The 22258-nt window shown below is 42.1% G+C and overlaps 7 protein-coding genes across 7 annotated transcripts; 1 reads left to right on the top strand and 6 right to left on the bottom strand.

Annotated features, from left to right (window-relative positions):
* Nucleotides 1–145: 145 nt before the first annotated feature.
* On the bottom strand, nucleotides 146–556 carry LOC310962639 (histone H3.2; the record flags this gene model as incomplete). Its single annotated transcript, XM_083935149.1, has 1 exon — nucleotides 146–556. One exon carries the CDS (start codon nucleotides 554–556, stop codon nucleotides 146–148), a length of 411 nt encoding a protein of 136 aa, XP_083791275.1.
* Nucleotides 557–5059: 4503 nt separating this feature from the next.
* LOC310962740 (histone H2B-like) lies at nucleotides 5060–5434 on the bottom strand (the record flags this gene model as incomplete). The annotated part of the gene is made up of 1 exon (XM_083935296.1): nucleotides 5060–5434. One exon carries the CDS (start codon nucleotides 5432–5434, stop codon nucleotides 5060–5062), a length of 375 nt encoding a protein of 124 aa, XP_083791422.1.
* Nucleotides 5435–6222: 788 nt separating this feature from the next.
* LOC310962977 (histone H1-like) lies at nucleotides 6223–6825 on the bottom strand (the record flags this gene model as incomplete). The annotated part of the gene is made up of 1 exon (XM_083935602.1): nucleotides 6223–6825. The coding sequence occupies one exon, from the start codon at nucleotides 6823–6825 to the stop codon at nucleotides 6223–6225; it is 603 nt and encodes a 200-aa protein (XP_083791728.1).
* Nucleotides 6826–9573: 2748 nt separating this feature from the next.
* On the bottom strand, nucleotides 9574–9957 carry LOC310962305 (histone H2A; the record flags this gene model as incomplete). Its single annotated transcript, XM_083934718.1, has 1 exon — nucleotides 9574–9957. One exon carries the CDS (start codon nucleotides 9955–9957, stop codon nucleotides 9574–9576), a length of 384 nt encoding a protein of 127 aa, XP_083790844.1.
* A 2329-nt stretch (nucleotides 9958–12286) lies between these two features.
* LOC310962455 (histone H3.2) lies at nucleotides 12287–12697 on the top strand (the record flags this gene model as incomplete). Its single annotated transcript, XM_083934926.1, has 1 exon — nucleotides 12287–12697. The coding sequence occupies one exon, from the start codon at nucleotides 12287–12289 to the stop codon at nucleotides 12695–12697; it is 411 nt and encodes a 136-aa protein (XP_083791052.1).
* A 3337-nt stretch (nucleotides 12698–16034) lies between these two features.
* On the bottom strand, nucleotides 16035–16346 carry LOC310962804 (histone H4; the record flags this gene model as incomplete). Its single annotated transcript, XM_083935380.1, has 1 exon — nucleotides 16035–16346. The coding sequence occupies one exon, from the start codon at nucleotides 16344–16346 to the stop codon at nucleotides 16035–16037; it is 312 nt and encodes a 103-aa protein (XP_083791506.1).
* A 1698-nt stretch (nucleotides 16347–18044) lies between these two features.
* Nucleotides 18045–18419, bottom strand: LOC310962666 (histone H2B-like; the record flags this gene model as incomplete). Its single annotated transcript, XM_083935182.1, has 1 exon — nucleotides 18045–18419. The coding sequence occupies one exon, from the start codon at nucleotides 18417–18419 to the stop codon at nucleotides 18045–18047; it is 375 nt and encodes a 124-aa protein (XP_083791308.1).
* Nucleotides 18420–22258: the final 3839 nt, after the last annotated feature.

Below are 22258 nucleotides of genomic sequence, written 5' to 3'. Positions count from 1 at the left end.
GTAGAGGCCCATTGGACTGCTGGTCCGTTCCTGAGCAGCTGTCAGTGATGCAGAGACATGTGTTGGCAGCAGAGGAATGAAGCCTTCAGTGAGGACTGAGGTGGCTCTTAAAAGAGCCGTTGGAGTTTGTGGAGCAGCGGACACTTTAAGCCCTCTCTCCGCGGATGCGACGGGCCAGCTGGATGTCCTTGGGCATGATGGTGACCCGCTTGGCGTGGATGGCGCACAGGTTGGTGTCCTCGAACAGGCCGACCAGGTAAGCCTCGCTGGACTCCTGCAGAGCCATGACAGCGGAGCTCTGGAAGCGCAGGTCGGTCTTGAAGTCCTGAGCGATTTCTCTCACCAGGCGCTGGAAGGGCAGCTTGCGGATCAGCAGCTCCGTGGATTTCTGGTAGCGACGGATCTCTCTCAGAGCCACGGTACCGGGCCTGTAACGGTGAGGCTTCTTCACTCCGCCGGTGGCCGGGGCGCTCTTACGGGCAGCCTTGGTGGCCAGCTGCTTCCTGGGAGCTTTTCCTCCGGTGGATTTACGGGCGGTCTGCTTGGTTCTGGCCATGGCGGCTTCTCCTCACTGTGTTCAGCTGAAGGAAGAATGAAGTCTGCCTGAGAACAGCGGCTTTATAAAGGAACCGCCGGAGACACGGCATCCGCTGATTGGTCCAGCTCAGGGGACTCGCGCGCTGTAGCTGATCAGCTATTGGACAACAGGGACTGAACTAAAGCGCGCGCACAGCGGCAGGGAAAACGAGAGAGAGAAAAGTCCTGTTTCCACAGTTCTCACTTATATTTGAACTGTTCACACTTTTCTACTTTATTTACAGGTCTATGTGTCAGTTATTTTAAAGAGAGAAATCACAAAATATTCTGCTTTATATTATAATATTTTTAAATTAAAATATATATATTTGAATGTACCTTATATGTATATGACAACAATGTTGCCTTCAAATTAAATTGAATTGACAGAGAGGGAGAATGTAAGGAGAAAACCTAATATAACCTCTAACCATACTGCTGTGACTTATAAATACAACTTATATAAATATAAACAGTTTACAAAAGTTGTCTACGGTAAATACAAGTATTAAATACAAAGAAATACATGTTATACATACACTTTTTTAGTATTGGATAATATATAAGGGGTTGAATTTTAACAGTATAAGAATATATATATATATTCAACTACAATGGTCCATTGGAATTGGCAGATGTTGTATGGTATGTATGTTAGTTTATTAATTGTCCACTTTGGGAAATTCTTTTTTTCACAGTTCAGGCTCTTCTGACAGACAGGCGTGTGTGAGAAACATGAGAAACACAGCAGATACATATTTGAGAAAAATAAAAAAACACACAGACCTACAGTTATAAGGTTGGGTGCATGGAAGACACGTTGTTTCATATGTTTTTCTATATGGATGGCTGCGGAGATTAGGCTTCAACTCAAATACCTCATGGTACTTTACCTTCTGCCATAAATAGTCAGAAACATGTTCTTTAATTGAGTTGATCCACGTTATTGCTCGGCCTCTAATCTACTGTAATCTGGAGGAAAATGTGCTTTGTACTCCATTAGGATTTATTTGTCCGACATAAGATTATTTTTTTCAAATTAAAAACATGCCCATTTACAATTTAATCCACTGAACATGGATACTGTTATATTATAGAATATGATATTATTCCTTATTCATCACTAACATTTTACACATACAAGTAATATTGTTATCAATGGGAAACCAAGGTTAGATACTTTGTATACAGACGGCTGGATTAGCAGTATAGTGCTGCATCATAAACAAACATGTCTTCATGTTAACAGGAACGGTCCCGTTTGAATTTTTTGACTTTTGTTCTATGTTCATTTTATGACCTGGTCTATATTTGATTTGCTCCTGGGTAGATTATTAACCTGCCAATAACATTTGTTCAGTACAAATACATTCCAGCACTCTACGACACGAGGTTCTTTGCTACTTTAGTAAATAAAGCAGATTTATTACAGCACAAACTCTTCACTGCATCAATAGTAATGGATTATTATTCCAAAGTGTGTTCAGTAATTTGCCCTTTTTGGACAGTTCTGGGAGGTGATTTAAAAGGTTTACTCATGTAAATGGGACGCCCAGGGGCGGGGCTTGCCAACAGGCAAACCAGGCAATTGCCTGGGGCCCCGGCTTCCAGGGGGCCCCCACTTGGGCATCCTCCCCAGTGACCGGTGCCCCAAGTGCTAATAAATGTACGGCACGGCAACGACAACAACGGGCATTTACTATGAAAAAGCGCCGTAGCAACCCCCCTTGGGGGCCCCCACGTCACTTCTGCAGTCGGCGCTGTCTGTGTCAATCAGCGCGAACCGCAGGTTTGATTGTTTGTTTAGCACCGAGCTCCGCCCACTTACACCGAGCTCCACGCTTGCGAAAAGATGAATAGGAGTTATCCCAGCGGGGCAGAAAAGAAAAAACAGAGGAAGGAAAGGGAGGAAAAACGAAAGTAAGACAGTGGTAAGTGCATTGTTATGTTTTTCTGACTGACTGTGTTGTGTTGTCACGGACTCCATAGCGGCTAATAAGCTAAAAACTAAGCTATGATGAATGCGTAACATGACACAGCTACATGAAGCTAGCTAGCAGGAGGAGGTGTGCGCCACTCTCCAGTCTCAACCAGCAGAAAACATCAGAAAGTTTAGTGAAGCAGACAGTCTAACAACAACAACAACAACAACAACAACAGCAACAACAACAACAACAGCCTAATACAGTGGAAACCGCTTATAGTGATCACGGATATAGTGATCAACCGCTTATATGGATCAAAAGGCTTGGGACAGAATCATTTCTATACAAATGCTGTTTAAATAATTCGTTTATAGTGATGAGAAATCCGCTTATAGTGTTCATTTTTTTTCTCATTTTATGAATGAAAACGTGCTGGACGTCTGCTTCTGCCGAGTGAGCTAACAGCTAGCTAACGAGTGAGCTAACATCTAGCTAACGAGTGAGCTAACAGCTAGCTAATGTAAGGAGTTGACACCGGCAGCAAGCGCGCGAATCATGGCTGGAAAAGGGAAGTCATTGCCACCTGATGAGAAACGTCTCCTCAAGGCTTATGACAGATTTTTTTTTATCGTTTTGAAAAACCAGTGAACTTGGTGTTAGACAACACTGATCCATGGAAACATGTGAAGTGACTTCTTAACGCGTCGCAGCGGAGCCGCAACACAAAACAGACGTAGCTTAACTCTTCTTGATGCCGTTGTTATCTTCTATGTTGTTGTTCTATGAAACAGTGTTTCAAAGTTTATTTTAAGACTTGTTTAAAAAAAAATGCACCGGCTTCACGGCAGAGCCGACGCACAGAAGAAGTTACTGTATTTGTATTTATGTATTTATGAGTTATGTCTGCGCACTGCGCAGTAATATAACTTGCATGGTTCCTCTCAAAAGGAGCATTTGAAACGATTGTGTTTGAAACCATAATAAAATTCAGTAAATGCTGAAACGGTTCGTTTCGTGCAATTGTTATCATTGAAAAACGATACAAATGGCGTTTAGATAATATTCTGCATAAAAAATGTGAAATACTGTAATAAGAATTCGGTTATAGCGACCAACCGCTTATAGTGATCAAATTGGCTCTGGACCAACGTGATCACTATAAGCGGTTTCCACTGTAGTATGTAATACTAAAGTACACCTTCTATGATAAGCTTTGCATAATGATGAGATGAACTTAATAGTGCCAGAAAGGGAGAAATATGTGTTTGGCAGTACATATGATATGTGCACCCACCACAAGAGTACATCAAGTGCATAATACATGTTGAACTTAACAATATGTTTCCCTCTCATCTCTCCTCAGGATCATTACTGTCTTTTTTAAAACCAACACATCCAGGGAAGGATGATGTTCCCCCTCCCATCCCTGATGATGACAACTGTAAGTTCATTATTCCACAATTGATAATGTTATGCCTTAATATTCTTCATGGCAGTAGTATTAAGCTGTAGTAGTAGAAAATGCTGTGCACATACATAATCATATGCCTGCCCTTAGAGATTCTCATATGCCCTGTTGTTGTTTTTTGAGTTTAGTTCCATCAACATCCACCTCCAGCAGCACAGTGGTTTCCCAACCTCCTGCGCAGGAACATCCAACCGATGATCAGAGATCAAGTCCAACTGCTGACACAGATGACTGTGAGTTAAATAAAATTTTTTTACTTCCATAGAGAACATATAACAATGACAATAATAATAACTGCAACAAGGATTGCTGTAATTAGCCCATGCTATTAAAGATTATTTATAACAAATATACCCTGTTGTTGTTTTTTTTTCTTTTTTGTCATCAGCTCCATCAAGACCCAAATGTGAACAGTCAATTTTATTTTTGTATTTATTTTATTGTTAACAACATTCAGATTTCTATTTTTTGTAATAAAAAAAGTTCATATTTTATATTGTGTTGGTGTCAGTTAATTTACAACAATCATTGATAGGCGTAGGGTTTTAAGAATTTCTGTTCCTCCCTGAAATTCACTTTGAGAACCCCTAATCTCTTCTAGTAGTAGTATTATTTTCAGTATACATATCAAATGTCCCAGAAATTGTGTGCAAAAAACGATTTTTTTCACTGTGGAGGGATGGGGTGGGGCCCCCACAAATTTCTTGCTTGGAGCCCCAAAGGACCCTTGCCCCGCCACTGGGGACGCCACACTTTCACGATAAGCACTTCAGGGTTTAACTCACCAAGTCCATCCTACTGCTGGGTCATTCTGTTGAGCTGCTAAGTTTCAAATAGGGTCAATGAACTGGGCTACATACAGCAGTTCAGGTAACAAAGTGGACAACCATGTCAGAAATGCAGTGATTTTGATAAGTACTAATGTTGATCATTATGTTAAATTCAACCAAAAATATTTAGTTACTTTATATCAATGTGTCACGGACCATGAAATATACTAAATGAACTATTGTAATTAAAATCCTTGCTCTCAGTGAACTGAGTGTGTGGCTCTTAAAAGAGCCTTTGTGTTGCTGGTCCAGCAGCAGTTTTACTTGGAGCTGGTGTACTTGGTCACGGCCTTGGTGCCCTCAGACACGGCGTGCTTGGCCAGCTCCCCGGGCAGCAGCAGGCGGACGGCGGTCTGGATCTCCCTGGAAGTGATGGTGGAGCGCTTGTTGTAGTGAGCCAGACGGGAGGCCTCACCGGCGATGCGCTCAAAGATGTCGCTCACGAAGGAGTTCATGATGCCCATGGCCTTGGAGGAGATGCCGGTGTCGGGGTGGACCTGCTTCAGCACCTTGTACACGTAGATGGCGTAGCTCTCCTTCCTGCTCTTTCTCCTCTTCTTGCCGCCCTTCCCGGCGGTCTTTGTCACGGCTTTCTTGGAGCCCTTCTTGGGCGCAGGCTTAGCTGTGTCAGGCATGATTGGGTTGTTCTGAAAATTCTCAGCTACTCAGCTGATGCTTCCTATATACGATCCTATATGCAAATGTCAGTGTGCTGTTGCGCGTCCGGGATTGGCTTAGCTGTGTGACCGACACTGAGCATGCGCCGACACAAACAAACCAGATGGTGATGAAAATATAGATCTTTATGGTTTTACACATGGAAGCCTATTTCTGCTAATGTGTTAAAAAAGTATGTTCATTATGAGAAACTTTCTCAAAATAATAAGTTAGTGGTTCGAAAATATCAAGATATAAAGTCATAATTATCATTAAGACACGAAATTCTCTCATACATCCAGTTATACAATTAGAACTTTTTAGAAATATCACCCATAAACAGATTCAAGGGAACTGATCTCATCTAATGCTAATCATTGACATATGGAAGACTGAGTTTATAAAATCCCCGAGACACCAAACATTTGTTTCATGGAAAATAACTATGTGGTTGTTTTTTGTTTTGTTTTTCATGAACAACAACAAATCAAACTGATATTTGTGTTGTGTTAAAGTGTTTCCTACCAACATGTAGTGATGTCATGTACCATGTATCACATAATGGGTCTTTAACTGTGTAAAGGAATATTAAGTTTAAGCATCAACGTGTGAAACTACACATGCTGATACTCTGAGATCTTGTGATGTAAATAAAGAAAAAGAGAAAGTGGAGAAGTTGTTTGGAAGGAAAAAGCTCTTGAGTGAATCTGTGGTGGCTCTTAAAAGAGCCTTTAGATGCACCGGAGTGCTGCATTCAGGAGCTGCTTCACTTCTTGGATTTCTTTGCTGCAGTTTTCTTTGCCGGAGCTTTCTTCACAGGGGTCCTCTTCACCACCTTTTTGGGGACCACCTTCTTGGGACTCTTCTTGGCTGCAGGCTTTTTCACCGCCTTCTTCACCGGAGACTTCTTGGCTGCCGGTTTCTTAGCTGCTGCTTTCTTGGCTGCCGGTTTCTTCACCGGGGTCTTCTTCGCCGCGGGCTTCTTGGCTTTAACGGGAGATTTCTTCTTCACCACTTTCTTCGCCGCTGGTTTGACGACCGCCTTTTCGACCTTGGTGAGCTTGAAGGATCCGGAGGCCCCGGTCCCTTTGGTCTGCGTCAGAGTCCCTTTGGTCACCAGAGAAGTCACCGCGGAGTTGATACGTTTGTTGGACTTAACAACGTCGATGTTTTTGGCGGCCAGAAACTTCTTAATGGCCGACAGAGAAATGCCTTTCCGCTCCTTGGACTCAGCCACGGCGCTGAGGATGAGCTTCGGGAGGGAGGGTCCGTCACTCTTGGGGCGGGGAGCAGCCTTCTTCTTGGGGGCTTTCACCGTGGCTTTCGCGGGGGCTTTCGCCGGAGCTGCTGCTGGAGCTTCTTCTGCCATTTTCGTGTGTGCTGTGTTCGTCTGAGAGTGACGGAGCCGAGGGCAGGAGGCGGATCTTATAAAGCACGTGAGAACCGTGGAGAGTCAACTCACACAGCCGCTCCGCCGCCCTGCCGAAATGTGGAGACACCTTTGTGTTTTCTCCGCCACAGTTTGGGGATTAAATTCATATAAAATAACCTTTGTAAAACACGGTTTTTACAGTAGCAGCGAGAAAAGGTCCTTCCCTCCACACTGAGCTCGTGTTTGGTCACAAGGACTCTTTGATTTCATCTCAGGAGGCTTCAAACCTCTCTGATACACGCTCACTTTGGACAACTAGAGGCGAGTTTACTGCACATTTGGTCTCTGAAAGGGTGTAAAAGTGATCTGTATCACACGTTTCAGTGTTGTTGCAGTTAGCAGAGACGTGTCTGGATGTAACAAAACCGAAACAACGGCAGTATTGTGATTTATTTCGTTTGAATAAAGGACTTTTCCGGTGGAGGTAAACACACGGTCCGTGCCTCGGCCAGTTGGACAGACTCCTGTTCCAGATTGAGTGTCTGTGTAGATTTACCAGCCCAATTCAACAGGTTCATAATGAAAGATGTGTGAGATAAAGATGTAAATAAAGTCACATTCTGAGTGAAATCAATGTGCTCAGCTTCAGTTTGTGTGGAGACCTGCAGCTCTCTGGCTGGAAAAGTGAAGAAGGAAATACAGAAAACACTTTGATGTGTCTCTAACGCTGAGGTGCTTTCTAGATTTCATTATTATTATTTCTATATTTGATTAGATATCATTATTACACATAACTACTTGAAACAGTGAAAGATGAATTTGTCTCATTAATATTTGTTCCTTAGATTTTGTCCAGTGTTTGCTCCGTTCTCCTTAAATACTTGTGACTTTACTTTGTAGGATCTTACAGTAGATTCCCCTTCAACTATTCTTCTTTCTATCAGTTGTATCGTTTCACAAATGTGTAGAAATGAAGACGTCCTTTCATCCATGTTGAGAAGTAAAGATTTTATTAGATTCAAACCAAAATATAACACGATTCAGATGTTCAGTAAACTACGGAAGCCCTAAATCAATGTCATAGGAGCAGGAGAATATGGTTCACCATCACACATCTCTTCACTCAAGGCCGACACATGAAACAGCTTCATGGCACCTTATTACAGTGTGTGTGTGTGTGTGTGTGTGTGTGTGTGTGTGTGTGTGTGTGTGTGTGTGTGTGTGTGTGTGTGTGTGTGTGTGTGTGCGCGTGTGTGCGTGTGTATGTATATATACAGAAACTCTGATTCTGTATATTTTAAAAAACCTTTACTGTCAACATTTTTTTATATTACAGCATACCAGTACAGGGAGGAGTTTTACAACGTGCACATAAATATGCAGATTCCAGTTTAATTTCTTAACAGCAAACTGAAATCATGTGTCAGTGTTTTCCTCAGTGTTCTTCAAGATGTGAGAAGTCTTTAGGAGGCATCACATGTCAGGTGTGATGGAAATCTCAGGACAATCACGTTTCATTAATTATCAAATAAATTATCTTGTTATCAAGGGAAAACGGAGGAAATAAAATGTATGTATGAACCTTTAGGGCTTCCGTACTTTTGACTGCAGCATGTTGTTCCTTTACTGATCAAAGAGAGGCTCTGATGTACTTTGATTTTACTTCCATTATTATGACAAAATTAAATATAATCAGCTTTATTATTGTAATAATGTTTGTTCATGTATGAATGTTAAGTCATTTTTAGCTTTATCAGTCTGGTTCTGACATTAATGGTTGTAAACTATGTTTAATGTCTTTAAATGAAATGGATCAACACTTCAGAGGACAGTAAGAAGTGATCACTGTAAAACTCAACTGTTGAGCTTTTTCATTTGAGTTCAACTTGTAGAGCATTTCTAAAGAAGAGCGCCTTCATTTAGGTCATGGGTGTCAAAGTCAAGGCCTGGGGGCCGGATCTGGCCCTCGAATGAATGATCTTGGCCCCCGGGATGATATTTGATTAGTATTAGAACCGGCCCGCACGCCACAGCCACCTGCTGGCCCCCAATAACGGCTAAAGGGAGGGTGGACGATGAGAACAGGGTGTTTTAAGCTCGGTGGGAGGCAGAGCACATGTTCACAGAGCTGTGTGTCCATATCTTGATATTAAGAAACGCGTTTTATTTTTGAAGGACATTTTAATATGTTTTAATAAACATTGAACCAGTCCGGCCCTCGGCTTGTAGCAAGTCTGTTTTTTTGGCCCTCTGATGTATTTGACTTTGACATCCCTGATTTAGGTCGACTATTGTGCTGCATTAGAAGGGCATGTGAGTGAATACTAGTTTCTATGGTGCATTCACTGTCTGACAGAGTTTAGAGGACATCATGCAAATGCATGAGTGGAGACCAACGTTAACACAACTGTGGTTTAAAGAGCCGCTTTCCATTGTCATGCTTTTCTCAGTATTAGGGCCAGAGGCACGTGCACATTTTGGATTCCAGAAGAGTCCGATGATCTTACAGATGAACATGTGGAAGGAGATCTCTCCATGATATTACAGATGAATATGTGGATGGAGATCTCTCCATGATGTTCAACGTTAGAGCACTGTTGCACAGTGAGCTACAGCACAGGCTGCAGCTATATACTCGCTTTGGACCTGACACAGACACATGAGGAGAAGAGCTCTTTATCAGGGAGTGAGTGGCTCTTAAAAGAGCCTTTGTGGGAATTTTCCAGCAGTCAGCGAGTGTCCACTTTACTTCTTGGCGGCCTTCTCGGTCTTCTTGGGCAGCAGCACAGCCTGGATGTTGGGCAGCACGCCGCCCTGAGCGATGGTCACTCCGCCCAGCAGCTTGTTGAGCTCCTCGTCGTTGCGGACAGCCAGCTGCAGGTGGCGGGGGATGATGCGGGTCTTCTTGTTGTCGCGGGCAGCGTTTCCAGCCAGCTCCAGGATCTCAGCGGTCAGGTACTCCAGCACAGCCGCCAGGTAGACGGGGGCGCCGGCACCCACACGCTGGGCGTAGTTTCCCTTCCTCAGGAGCCTGTGAACACGGCCGACTGGGAACTGGAGCCCAGCACGGGAGGAGCGGGTCTTTGCCTTCGCTCTGGCCTTTCCGCCGGTTTTGCCTCTTCCACTCATCGTTGGATGCGTCTTCTAGAGTCGATACTAGAGAATGTGGCACCGACAGCCCGAACACTTCTTTATATGTCCGCGGAGCGCGGGACACTTGGTGCCAGACCAACCAGAAAAGAGGCTTCCAGCAGAGCAGCAGGGGGCGACGCGCGCTCGATTTTGGCGGACACTTTGAAAGGCTTGTCCGCCAATAAGAGCGGAGATTCGGGCGGGGGGTCGCCCCTCTAGGCGGTGCTGAGCATAGACATATAAAGAGTAGATGCCGCATTGAACGTTGGGCCGCGAGAAATGCGGCCGCTATCTTGGACCGGTCCTTCTCCCAGATCAGTTCTATGAGTGACTCGTTGAGCCTCTGAGTTGAGCAGCAGAAGGAACAAGATGCCAGAGCCCTGTGCAGCGTATTCCTGCTCTAATCTAATATTACAATATTACAATTCATAATCAGTACGGTACAGTACAATTTTAAACAATTATACATAAATCCATGCATTTCTGAATGTTATAGTGAGTCCCTCAGGCTGTGGCAGGTAGATAAATATTTAGCTGCCAGAGGAGCTGCTGTCCCTTATTTTATTATTATTATCTTGTCACAGTAGAGGCGTGGAGATTAGCCTCTGTGGGAATGTTAGTTAATTCACCCCCCGGCATGAGGTGTGTGTGCAAGCCTGTGTGTGTGTGTGTGTGTGTGTGTGCAAGCCTGTGTAGATATGAAAGGAGAAGCAGGGAGGAGAGGGGTTGTCGTACATGTGGTCTAGTGTAAATGGATTGCACATTTCCAGCAGTATAGGTCAGCGGAGGATGTGCTGTGGTTTCATGAGAGGAAGACACTTCAGAGACAGTTCATCTCAGGTCACCTCAGATATTCTCAGTTTTGTTTTTTTAAATATTGAACATGACATTGAGATGAATTATGAGATAATTTTTCATGTCATGTCACTTTTTTTTTTAAAGTTTAGACTATCAAAGGAGAAGTGACAGAATCTGATCAATATCCTTTGCTGTTAAACTGTTTCATCAAACAGGAGCAACATGATGTGGGCTTTATTATAAAGAATGAATTAGAGATTTAACATGTATTTCCACTCTGTGCCCGATATTCTCACAGATGAACTAAATGTTCCATACATTTTTACTTGGTTCTCCACATCTCCACTTAAAGCAGGACGAACGTCACATGTTTGTAAACCAGAGCTGATGAGTCCAGGCTTTTTTAGTTCAGTTGTACCACAGAAGTTAAAAAAATCATACATTTATTTAACTAAGGAAAAATCTTAAATCGTTTGTATAATTTAAAATGGATATTACTGAACTATGCCCCGTGTTTTTGTTTGCACATTAAATACAATTACTACATAATTAAAATATGTAATAAAGAAGACATTCACATAATTAGACCTTGCCTAAAAACAAAGGACACAGTCATTTTAGATACTATACAAAGTTCTCCTACAACATCACTTTCTTTACCAATTAGAGCTACACTCAAATTGGTAACTGTGCAAGAACAAAACAGTGTAAAAATGATCGATTTAACAAAATGTTATATATATTTTTATACCACACACACTCGCTCCCTCTCCTCTCCACTACCACGACTATGCGACTGGCAGAGCATGGATCATTTCTGAATATTTATTAACATATAGGGTTCGGCTCTTGTTTTTTTTTAGTGCTTTAAATGAAAGTGTGTCTGTTTGACTTGTATTTAGATGTGTCCAAAATGTCATCTCTCTCTCTCTGACCTAATTGTATTGATACTCTTGATTTATATGTATTTTAATTTTCTCTGAGTGTGTGTGTGTGTGTGTGCTTGCGTGTGTGTGTGTGTACGTGTGTGTGTGTGTGTGTGAGAGAGAGAAAGAGAGAGAGAGAGAGAGAGTGAGTGAGAGAGAGATTTATGTATTCATGTATGAAATACAGCCTATTAATACTCTATAAATGATTTCTCTTGTTGTGTTTATATTTATAGTGTTTGTAAAACACCTATCATACATCACATATATCATATATCAGAATATTCTATTACTGTTAATCCCACTGTGAATATTAAAATACGCTGAACCGTGTCCTGTCCTTACACTGAGTGGAGCGGGCGACCGGGCCAAGATGGCGGCTCCACCGCTCGTCAGCGCCAATAGGCCCAACGTTCGATGAGGCGTCTACTCTTTATGTCTATGGTGCTGAGCTCCAGGAGGAACCTCTCCACCAATCAGGAGCCGCAGGTCTGAAGCTGCGTCACCATTTCACAGCCGGCCCCACGGTTTAAGAGCCGCGTGTCTCCTCGTGTTCTCCAAATATCTCTTGTGAGTCCAGACCCCCAGAGAAAGAAAGAGTCATGGCCAGAACCAAGCAGACCGCCCGTAAATCCACCGGAGGAAAAGCTCCCAGGAAGCAGCTGGCCACCAAGGCTGCCCGTAAGAGCGCCCCGGCCACCGGCGGAGTGAAGAAGCCTCACCGTTACAGGCCCGGTACCGTGGCTCTGAGAGAGATCCGTCGCTACCAGAAATCCACGGAGCTGCTGATCCGCAAGCTGCCCTTCCAGCGCCTGGTGAGAGAAATCGCTCAGGACTTCAAGACCGACCTGCGCTTCCAGAGCTCCGCTGTCATGGCTCTGCAGGAGTCCAGCGAGGCTTACCTGGTCGGCCTGTTCGAGGACACCAACCTGTGCGCCATCCACGCCAAGAGGGTCACCATCATGCCCAAGGACATCCAGCTGGCCCGTCGCATCCGCGGAGAGAGGGCTTAAGGTGTCCGCTGCTCCACAAACTCCAACGGCTCTTTTAAGAGCCACATACAAACTGAGAGCAACAGACCTGAATCCATCCAATAATATAGAGTCACACTGTTGATCAGTGCAAAACCACATTTCAATTGATCTTGCAGTACAAATCTACTGCAGGGAACATCCGCGGTTTGCTGAATCTGCTATAAAATACGAAAGTTACTCGAACTACTGCTGACTGGACTCCCGCAAGGAAATTTAATTTCTAGCAGCTTACAAAAACACTAGGGAGGTATAAAAAAAATACAGTACGAGAACAAACTCTTCGCTATGTACATACAGAAAGTGTGTATATATAAAATCAACTCTTAATCATCTTAATTAATTATGAGTAAGATGTAAGAATACAGGTCAAATACGACTCATGGCAAATTAAATTAGATATGTTAAATAGAGATAATGCAAAAGATAAAAAATGTATGACAGAAAAAAACAGTACGATTAAATGATTTGTGGATAAAATGATTGCACAGAAAAGAAGAAGATAAGTGTCCAGGTCCGTTAGAGTAGATTATTAACTGCAGTGGCTCCCACTCCTTCTGTTCTTTTTATTTCCCCCCTGGTGAGGAGTTGTAGAGGATGATGATGAGGAACAGAGGAGTTCTTGAGTCTGTTGGTCCTACACTTGGGCAGGAGCAGCATCATCTGAACAGGCTCCTCTGGATGCTGATGAAGGTGTGCAGGGACTGGCTGGCATTGTCCATAATGTCCAGCAGTTTGTCCAGTATCCTCCTCTCTGAGTCCAGTTTCATGCCGGCCACAGAGCACGCCCGCCTGATCACTTCATCCTGTTTGGAGGAGTCCTTCTTGGATATGCTGCCCCCTCCCCAGCACACCCCAGTGTAGAAGAGGACACTAGGGACTGCAGGGAGCTGAGGTGGAGGCGGTGGACTGGTACAAATACCTCGGGCTGTGGCTGGACAATGAACAGGACTGGACATGTAGTGTTTAAAGTTCTATCAATACATGAGCATGTCATGATAGTGGATACTTTTCATGGTAACATCTGTATTGTCAGATTATATGTTTATATATATAATTGGCCATTGATAGAATGAAATTTATTTACAAATTAGAGTTTTATTCTTTCAATAAGCAAAACAAAAGAATTACAGAGTAAATTATTCTTCTCACTTAGAAACACATCCATCTATTAAGAACACAATTCTCTGAATGTTACATGTTTATAAATATAAAAATTGCTGTTTGTGATTAAATTATAGGTATTAGTAACAGTGTTATTATAATGTTGCTATCTCAAATAAAAATGGAATGATTTATACTTTTCACAGTCAGGATTAAATAATGTATCTATCATATTATGTTATTATGAATATAGTGTCTAAATCAGTCATACATTTGCACACAAATGTGTCAAAGATATATACATACACACACATGTATATATATACATGTGTGTATGTATGTATGTGTGTATATATGTGTGTGGGTGTAAATATACTTTTGGTTTAGAAAAAATGTTTTTTTTTTTCCTCTCACACTCTTCAGTCTCATAAGATTCTCTTATTTGTCTAAATTAGAGGTCCAATAGTGAACGCACTGCAATCAAAAGATAATTTGTTATTTTTTTTATATTTTTTCTGACATTTATTAAAAATGTAATTTCCACCACATCTAAATACATGCATATTTCTTAAAAATGGAAGGACATATGTCCCCTCACCAATATATTTATATAACTATTTTCATACCTAGAATTGACAGTTAAAACCGTTATACAGCTACTATACATTTGTAGATTTAATTAAAATAACATCTAAAGGACTAAATAGCTAACCGTAACCTATTTACAACCTGAAATATAAAGTTGGCCTTGCTAGCTACCGTTTTTAAAATATAACGTCATATTTTGCTGGCCAGTGGAATCGACTGTTACCTATGCGGCTCATGGTTTTAACAAGATAAACATCCTGTATGATGCCTGGGTACGCATCTCTGTCATAACTGATGGCACACCATTGACCAATGCGCCCCTTGCGTGAGTCTTGAATGTGCTGCAGACTTCTATTGTGTGATGTGTCAGGATGTGATATGCTGGTAGAGGGGCAAGCTTCTTCCCATGGCTGAAACAGGTGCAGCCATCAGGTGCTGAGCAAAAGCAGTCGCTATAGTCCTGACACCTTTTAGCTGTTGTCTTTGGTGGCATCTTCAAAACATAGTTTTTTTGAAAAATTAAAAATCTAACATATTCCCAAAGCAATTTCAGTCAAAAGCAACTGGACTTGGTTATTTTTCTAGGAAGACGTTTCACCTCTCACCTAAGAGGCTTCATCACTTCATGTACGCATCTGACCAGAGTGGGACTGGATCAGGACCAGGACCGGGCTGGGACTGGTCCTCTATTGGGTCTTAACCGTCGTTAAGTCAAAACCTACTTCCCACTAACGACGGACGTCAAGAGATGAAACTGAGTTAAGAAGAACAGAGTGAAGAACAGAGCAGCATCAAATGGAAAATAAAAATGAACTTCTTGTTTGTTTTTCAGCTCTGGAGTTTACCAGATGTCAATCAGGATTACATGCACTGCAAGATCAGTTTTCTTGGAATCTAATGCTTATGGTCAGTTTGACACCTTTTGTTTCATATTTTCTGTTTTCAGCAAATGCAAATCACTATAAAAAGGTAAAAAGAACCCTATAACTTCATCAGTCCGTAACTTGTCACACACAGTGAGTGTGTCTCTGAAAATCCATAGCTGTAACATCTGTAACATTTGCGTTTAAAAGTTTTATACAATAAAAATGTTGGTCAGTGCCAAAACGTGTGGTGAAGGCTGGTCATTGGTTCTGTTGGAAACCCCCTCAGTCAGTATCAAATGTGACATAAGCACACACTAGTGGGCAAACTGAAATGTATTTCCAGGTTAAAAAGAGAACTAAAACTTAAATATTAAGTATAAAATGTAAGGAACTCTTAATTTAGGCTACTTATGATTAAAGTACATCACACTAATATCACAGTGAAACCAACTAAAACATAAATCATCCTGATCAGGGATCAGATTCAAGCAGCTGATAAACTCAAGCATGACTAGTTTTGTAGTTGCGTCCACAGAAAAATACAAGTTACTGCTAATGATGATGAATTTAAATCAACCATTGACTCAATTTCTAGTGAGATTGACGGGAAAATGAGATTTTCTAAGTTGGTCTCTTTAAGTCATGAGAAACATGCGGACTCATTCCAATGTAGGACTCTTAAACAGGTGCAGGAAAACAAGCTCTTCCAGTTGTGTGGGCAGCCCTTAAAAGGACCTTTGGGTGGAGATAACGGGGACTTCTTAACCTCCGAAGCCGTACAGGGTGCGGCCCTGCCTCTTCAGAGCGTACACCACATCCATGGCAGTCACCGTCTTCCTCTTGGCGTGCTCGGTGTAGGTGACGGCATCACGGATCACGTTCTCCAGGAAGACCTTCAGCACACCGCGGGTCTCCTCGTAGATCAGACCGGAGATACGCTTCACTCCGCCGCGGCGAGCCAGACGGCGGATGGCGGGTTTGGTGATGCCCTGGATGTTATCACGGAGAACTTTCCGGTGACGCTTAGCGCCTCCTTTGCCGAGTCCTTTCCCGCCTTTTCCTCTGCCAGACATCGTGCTTCTCAGAGTGTTTCAACCGAATGAGTCGATGGTGTCCGACCGGCTGTATTTACATCTGAACTGCGGACGCGATAGAGGACATGTGTCGCGAGCTTCGGTGGGCGGTGCCAAAGTCTGCAGCCCTTCTCCCATTCTTTTCCTTTTTTCTTTCCTTTTTGCTTCTTCTTTCTTTCTTGGTGTCCTCGTGTCTTCCTGCCTCTTTAGTGTCCTTTCATATTTGTGAGGTTCACAGTGAAGCTTCAGAGACATGGCTGCAGATCCTGCCCAATAAAAACACGCTCAATTATTTAAAACTGAATAAATGTATCTTCAGACTTCACATTCTTCCCATTTTAGATTCCCATCTAAACAGAAATGATTGAAATGATGGAACAAATAATGTTTGACAAATCTATTTCTGCCTCCACATCCATCTCTGCTCCTCCACCTAAACACAAATGAACGCAGTTTCTTACACAGACGCTGATGAAAAAAAGGCTTTAAAAAAAGGGCTTCATATTTTCATATTCATCCATATCAATAAATCATGCAGAAAGTAGTCCCCTACACTGGAGGAAAAGGGAGATGGAGAGTAGACATTACATGACCCTTAAAGACCCTTAAAATGATGATTTAAGAATATAACAGTTAAAATGATGATTTACTAATATAACAGTTCAGTAAAATGATGATTTACTAATATAACAGTTCAGTAAAATGATGATTTACTAATATAACAGTTCTGTAAAATGATGATTTACTAATATAACAGTTCAGTAAAATGATGATTTACTAATATAACAGTTCTGTAAAATGATGATTTACTAATATAACAGTTCAGTAAAATGATGATTTACTAATATAACAGTTAAAATGATGATTTACTAATATAACAGTTCAGTAAATGATGATTTACTAATATAACAGTTAAAATGATGATTTACTAATATAACAGTTCAGTAAAATGATGATTTGTTTAGGACAAATACACAAGAAAGGTGAACACAGTTATTGATTCCATGTGCCGTACTCTTTGATTGTTATGATGAGCCTGTACAAAGTTGTGATTTATGGCGGCAGGGTGTGAGCTGCAGAGGGGCAAAAACAACAACTTGTGTTTTTCCTTTACTGTCTTTATTCATGTGAACTGTTTGTGTCTTTGTGCTGCTGCAACAAGTGCATTTCTCCTGTGAACATGAATAAAGCTTTATTTTAGTCCATCACACAAATATGATTGTAATGTAGCAGCTGCAGTTTGTGTGGAGAGCTGCTCTCTGGCTGGAGATCTTTGATTTCATGTGTGCCTGTGGATTTGAAAGATTTTCTTGATTATTCTGGTCAGCTGAGCTCATGACAGCAACTAAAATGAATATGCTTCACTGTTGGATTAAACATGTGGACTATGTATATATTAAATTATTTTATGAACCTTGTTTTTCTTCAGTGGGTTTAGAAAGTTTAATATTAAATGTCTTTTACACGCTGTAAAACAGAGGGATTTATAAAAACACATCTATGTTACAAACATTTAAAAGTAAAATTCTATTATTTCAGGTTGATTCAGAGTTAGTATTCATAAGATGGGTTGCTAATGTTAAAAGTGTAAAATGAAGTGTTTATTTAAAGTGAGTGAACATCAAAGGACAAGAGCTCTCAGAGAACTGAGTGTGTGGCTCTTACAAGAGCCTTTGTGTTGTTGGTCCAGCAGCAGTTTTACTTGGAGCTGGTGTACTTGGTCACGGCCTTGGTGCCCTCAGACACGGCGTGCTTGGCCAGCTCCCCGGGCAGCAGCAGGCGGACGGCGGTCTGGATCTCCCTGGAAGTGATGGTGGAGCGCTTGTTGTAGTGAGCCAGACGGGAGGCCTCACCGGCGATGCGCTCAAAGATGTCACTCACGAAGGAGTTCATGATGCCCATGGCCTTGGAGGAGATGCCGGTGTCGGGGTGGACCTGCTTCAGCACTTTGTACACATAGATGGCGTAGCTCTCCTTCCTGCTCTTTCGCCTCTTCTTGCCGGTCTTGCTGACACTTTTAGAGACGGCTTTCTTTGAGCCCTTCTTGGGCGCTTTAACGGTGACCTCCGGCATAATTAACAGCTGAAGTTCCTTGACTAACCGGATGAGCTCACGGTCAGCACAACGGTCTATTAATTTCCGTTCTATGCAAATGTCACTGTGCTGTTGCTCCAACATGATTGGTTGTCTCCTGAGCGAGACTGAGCACGAGCAAAGTGACCCTTCCTGTGAGTCCATTTCTGTACTGTAATATTAAAGGTGCTCTACTGGAAATACTGAAAGAAGAGGGCTGGGGCTTCCTCCACATGATCCACGCGCTAATGCTGTATCAGCGTCCACATGCACGCGCGGCCGGAGCGTCGCTCACATCAAAGCCCAGAGAAACTGAGATTCCAACACACACAGAGGGAGAGAGACTTGATTCTGTGCTCAGGACCACTTTACTCCACTCGATCTTTACACAGGAAGCAGTTGTTTGCTTCTATATGTTCTCAACATCGAGTACAGGGCCTTTAATAATAATAATAAACGTTATTAATACATTATTATCACCATTCATACAGAAAATGCAGCACAAAGTGCTTCACAATAAGAGACAAAGAACATAAAACAGGGAGAGAATGACATAACTAGCCAAAATGAGAGTGAAAATAAAAAAGACAATAATAGTAAATATTACATAAATCAGATGAAACTAGGATATGTAGAATGAGGAACACAATGAGGAAACATCAGTGACATTTTCTTCATTGGTTTTACTCAGTCGATCAAACAACACAGTGACATAGATCCAGTTTGATCTGCATGTTCCTGATCCGGACCACTAGTCTGTGTATCCCTTCCTCGTGGACTTCACACACGTCTGACACACTTGGTCCTCACATCTCAGACTTTCTATCTCTTATTTGTTCTCTGAAAAGCCACCTCACTTTCCACTCAACAGCTGTTCTCTCTGGTGCTTGTGTTCAATTCATATTTCCCCCTCAAAGTATATTTGAAGTTGAAATCGGAACTGCTCATCGGAGGAGCATGTGTCTGCAGATTCAGGCCTGCGTGTTTAGACCCGCACGTTCCCGGCCCCTTGGTTTTTTGCCACAGCGCCCCATGGTTTGCATGCTAATGTAACCTACTCAGAATATGGAGGAGGTGTCTGCAGACCCGAACAAAAAGGTAAAAGTAAACAGTCTCTGTTTTTATAATTTCTATCGCAGACAGAGCAGTTAAATGGTCTCTCTCCTGTGTGGATTCTCATGTGTATCTGTAAATTACCACGTTGTGTATAGGATTTATTATAGATTTTGCAGCTAAATGGTTGCTAACCTGTGTGAGTTCTCATGTGTTTCTTTAGATTCCCCTTGATGGCACATCTTTTCCCACACTCAGAGCAGCTAGTTCATCTCCTGGGCACTTCCGAGGTGCTGTTGAGCAAGGCACCGAACCTCCAACTGCTCGGGGCGCTGGTCACTGGCAGCCCCCTCGCTCTAACATCTCTCCTTAACTGCATGTATAGGCCCTGTTTGTGCATGTGTGTATTTCGGGTCTGTGTGTGTAACATGTATAATAATAAGAGTGAAAAAATCCAATTTCCCCGTGTGGGATAAATAAAGTACTTCTTCTTCTTCTTAGTCGAACCTCAGATTGAAGAGGAACAGGCCTGGGAGTATGCCCATCCAGTCTAAATGTGACGATCTACTAGTCAATCTTCGTTCCTACCCTCATCTGTGGTCATGAAAGCTGGGTAGAACGAGGTTGCGGGTACAAGCGGCTGAAATGGGTTTCTCAGGAGGGTGGCTGGAGTCTCCCTTAGAGATAGGGTGAGAAGTTCAGCCATCAGTGAGGAACTCGGAGTAGAGCCGCTGCTCCTTTGCGTTGAAAGGAGCCAGTTGAGGTGGTTCGGGCATCTAGTAAGGATGAACCCTGGGCGCCTCCCTAGCGAGGTGTTCCAGGCACGTCCAGCTGGGAAGAGGCCTCAGGGAAGACCCAGAAATAGGTGGAGAGTCTATCTCCACACTGGCCTGGGAACATTCAGCATTAGTGAAGCTGTGGTCGGCGTTGCGGTCTTCCTTTGGAATCCATGAACGTGCACTCATCAGGATACTTTCACCTGGATTGACATAGCCATGTCATCCACATCATCCTGGCTTGGCGTACGTGCAACCGATTAAGCCAGGATGATCAGACCAGACTAGTTCAAGACTGGCTTTTTCATTTATCCCGGATGTCTTAATTATTTTATAAAAATGTTTTGTATTGTATGTCATTGTTTATTGACTTGTATAGCACTTTGTTTTAAAATATAGTTTTAGTTGAGTAATGTGCTTAATTTGTTATTTTTTATTGATTTATGTAAATAGATTCTGACAATATGAAGTTTTATGTAATTTAGAGCAACCACTCATCATGTCGTGCGACCAATAATACCAATAGCTATTAAATTAAAAAATAAAATATATCATTTCTGTGGCTGAAATAATCACCTCTAAGTGAATGGTATGTTTTTCTTAAATATCTTTTAACAGTCTGTGTAAATTTTTCTGTGAAACGTAAAGGTAAAGTCAACTGAGAATACAACATTATCATATTTGACTCATGTGTGAACTGTCATTAAAAACAAATCCTTGATAGGTTATAATACATTTTGAATGGGCTCCTGTTATGGATGACCATTCATGTGATTTACCTGTACAGTTTCTGAGAAACCTCCATAAGATTCTGCTAAAAATACATTATAACACAATCACATTTGAAATGTTATTACAACTTCCTTCATGTGTTGTTTTTATTTGTATCAATGTGGCTATTTAAACTAAAATCAGAGTCAACTGCACCGAGGGGGAGATGTCCAGCAGCTGTGGGTGGTTAAAGAAGAGATTCCCCTTTGAGCAGCAGGAGTGGAGCTCCAGACCGGACCCACACCCACACATTACCAATATTCAGGAGAGAGAGCAGCTCCGAGGGCTGCATGAGGCTGATATCAAGTTCACATTCACTTCTTTACCTGTGAGGATGAAGAGGAAGCTCAGTCCTCACAACTTCATTAAAGCCAAATAGAGGAAACCAGACAGGCAGAGTAAATGAGGGGGGAAATCATCATAACATGACTCAGATTAGATCACAGGGTTAAATGGCACTATGATTATAAAGGGAAAAGTGACATATCAACAATTCTTAATTAAGCTTCTATGTTGTGTGACATCACAGGAAATGTAGTTTTGGTGGCCATAATACAACATGACTGTGATCTGTGTCAGTGCATGACAATGTTTTGTTTAGTTCGTCAGCTCCTTTTCATACAGCTGGAACACAATCTGGAAGAAGTGATGACAGGAAGAGACGTCACCTTAAATAAAGCATGGATTCGTCAGACTGCAGTGTTTCCCACAGGATTCTGTGAGACTATGAGGGATGGACCGCAGACCCTCTAGGGGGGTTCGGTTGCATCCTCCTCTCTTCTCCTCACCACACACACTATTGATGATTCCAGCGTCTCACCTTTGCTTTCTGACCCTGTCCAGATCAAGAGATGCTTCACTGATCCAGCAGTGCGAAACACAATGTTGGAGAGTAAAATATTTTCAATTACTCATGAAACGAAGGCAGAACAACTTAGATTATGCTGGGCCATGAAGAATTAAAAATCATGTGTTAGTGTGTGTATTAGTAATGATTCAATTAATAATCATGTGTTAGCGTGTGTATTAGTGATGATTAATAAGAGTGTGATAAGTGTGATTATTAGGTATGATCATTTAAAAGTGTGATAGTGATTATAAGTTCAAGCTCAAGCTTTTCTTCTTACAGCAAAGCACACAAACTTTTGACTCAATCTTTTTCTGCTTTCTCCAAAAGCACACGAACAGTCAGTCAGTCAAGGTCACAAAGACAATGAACTAGCCATGTTGCAAATATGC

The sequence above is a fragment of the Echiichthys vipera genome, assembly GCF_963691815.1.
Source record: "Echiichthys vipera genome assembly, chromosome: 20".
NCBI classification, from domain to species: Eukaryota; Metazoa; Chordata; class Actinopteri; order Perciformes; family Trachinidae; genus Echiichthys; species Echiichthys vipera.
This window is presented reverse-complemented; position numbering and strand designations above follow the sequence as displayed.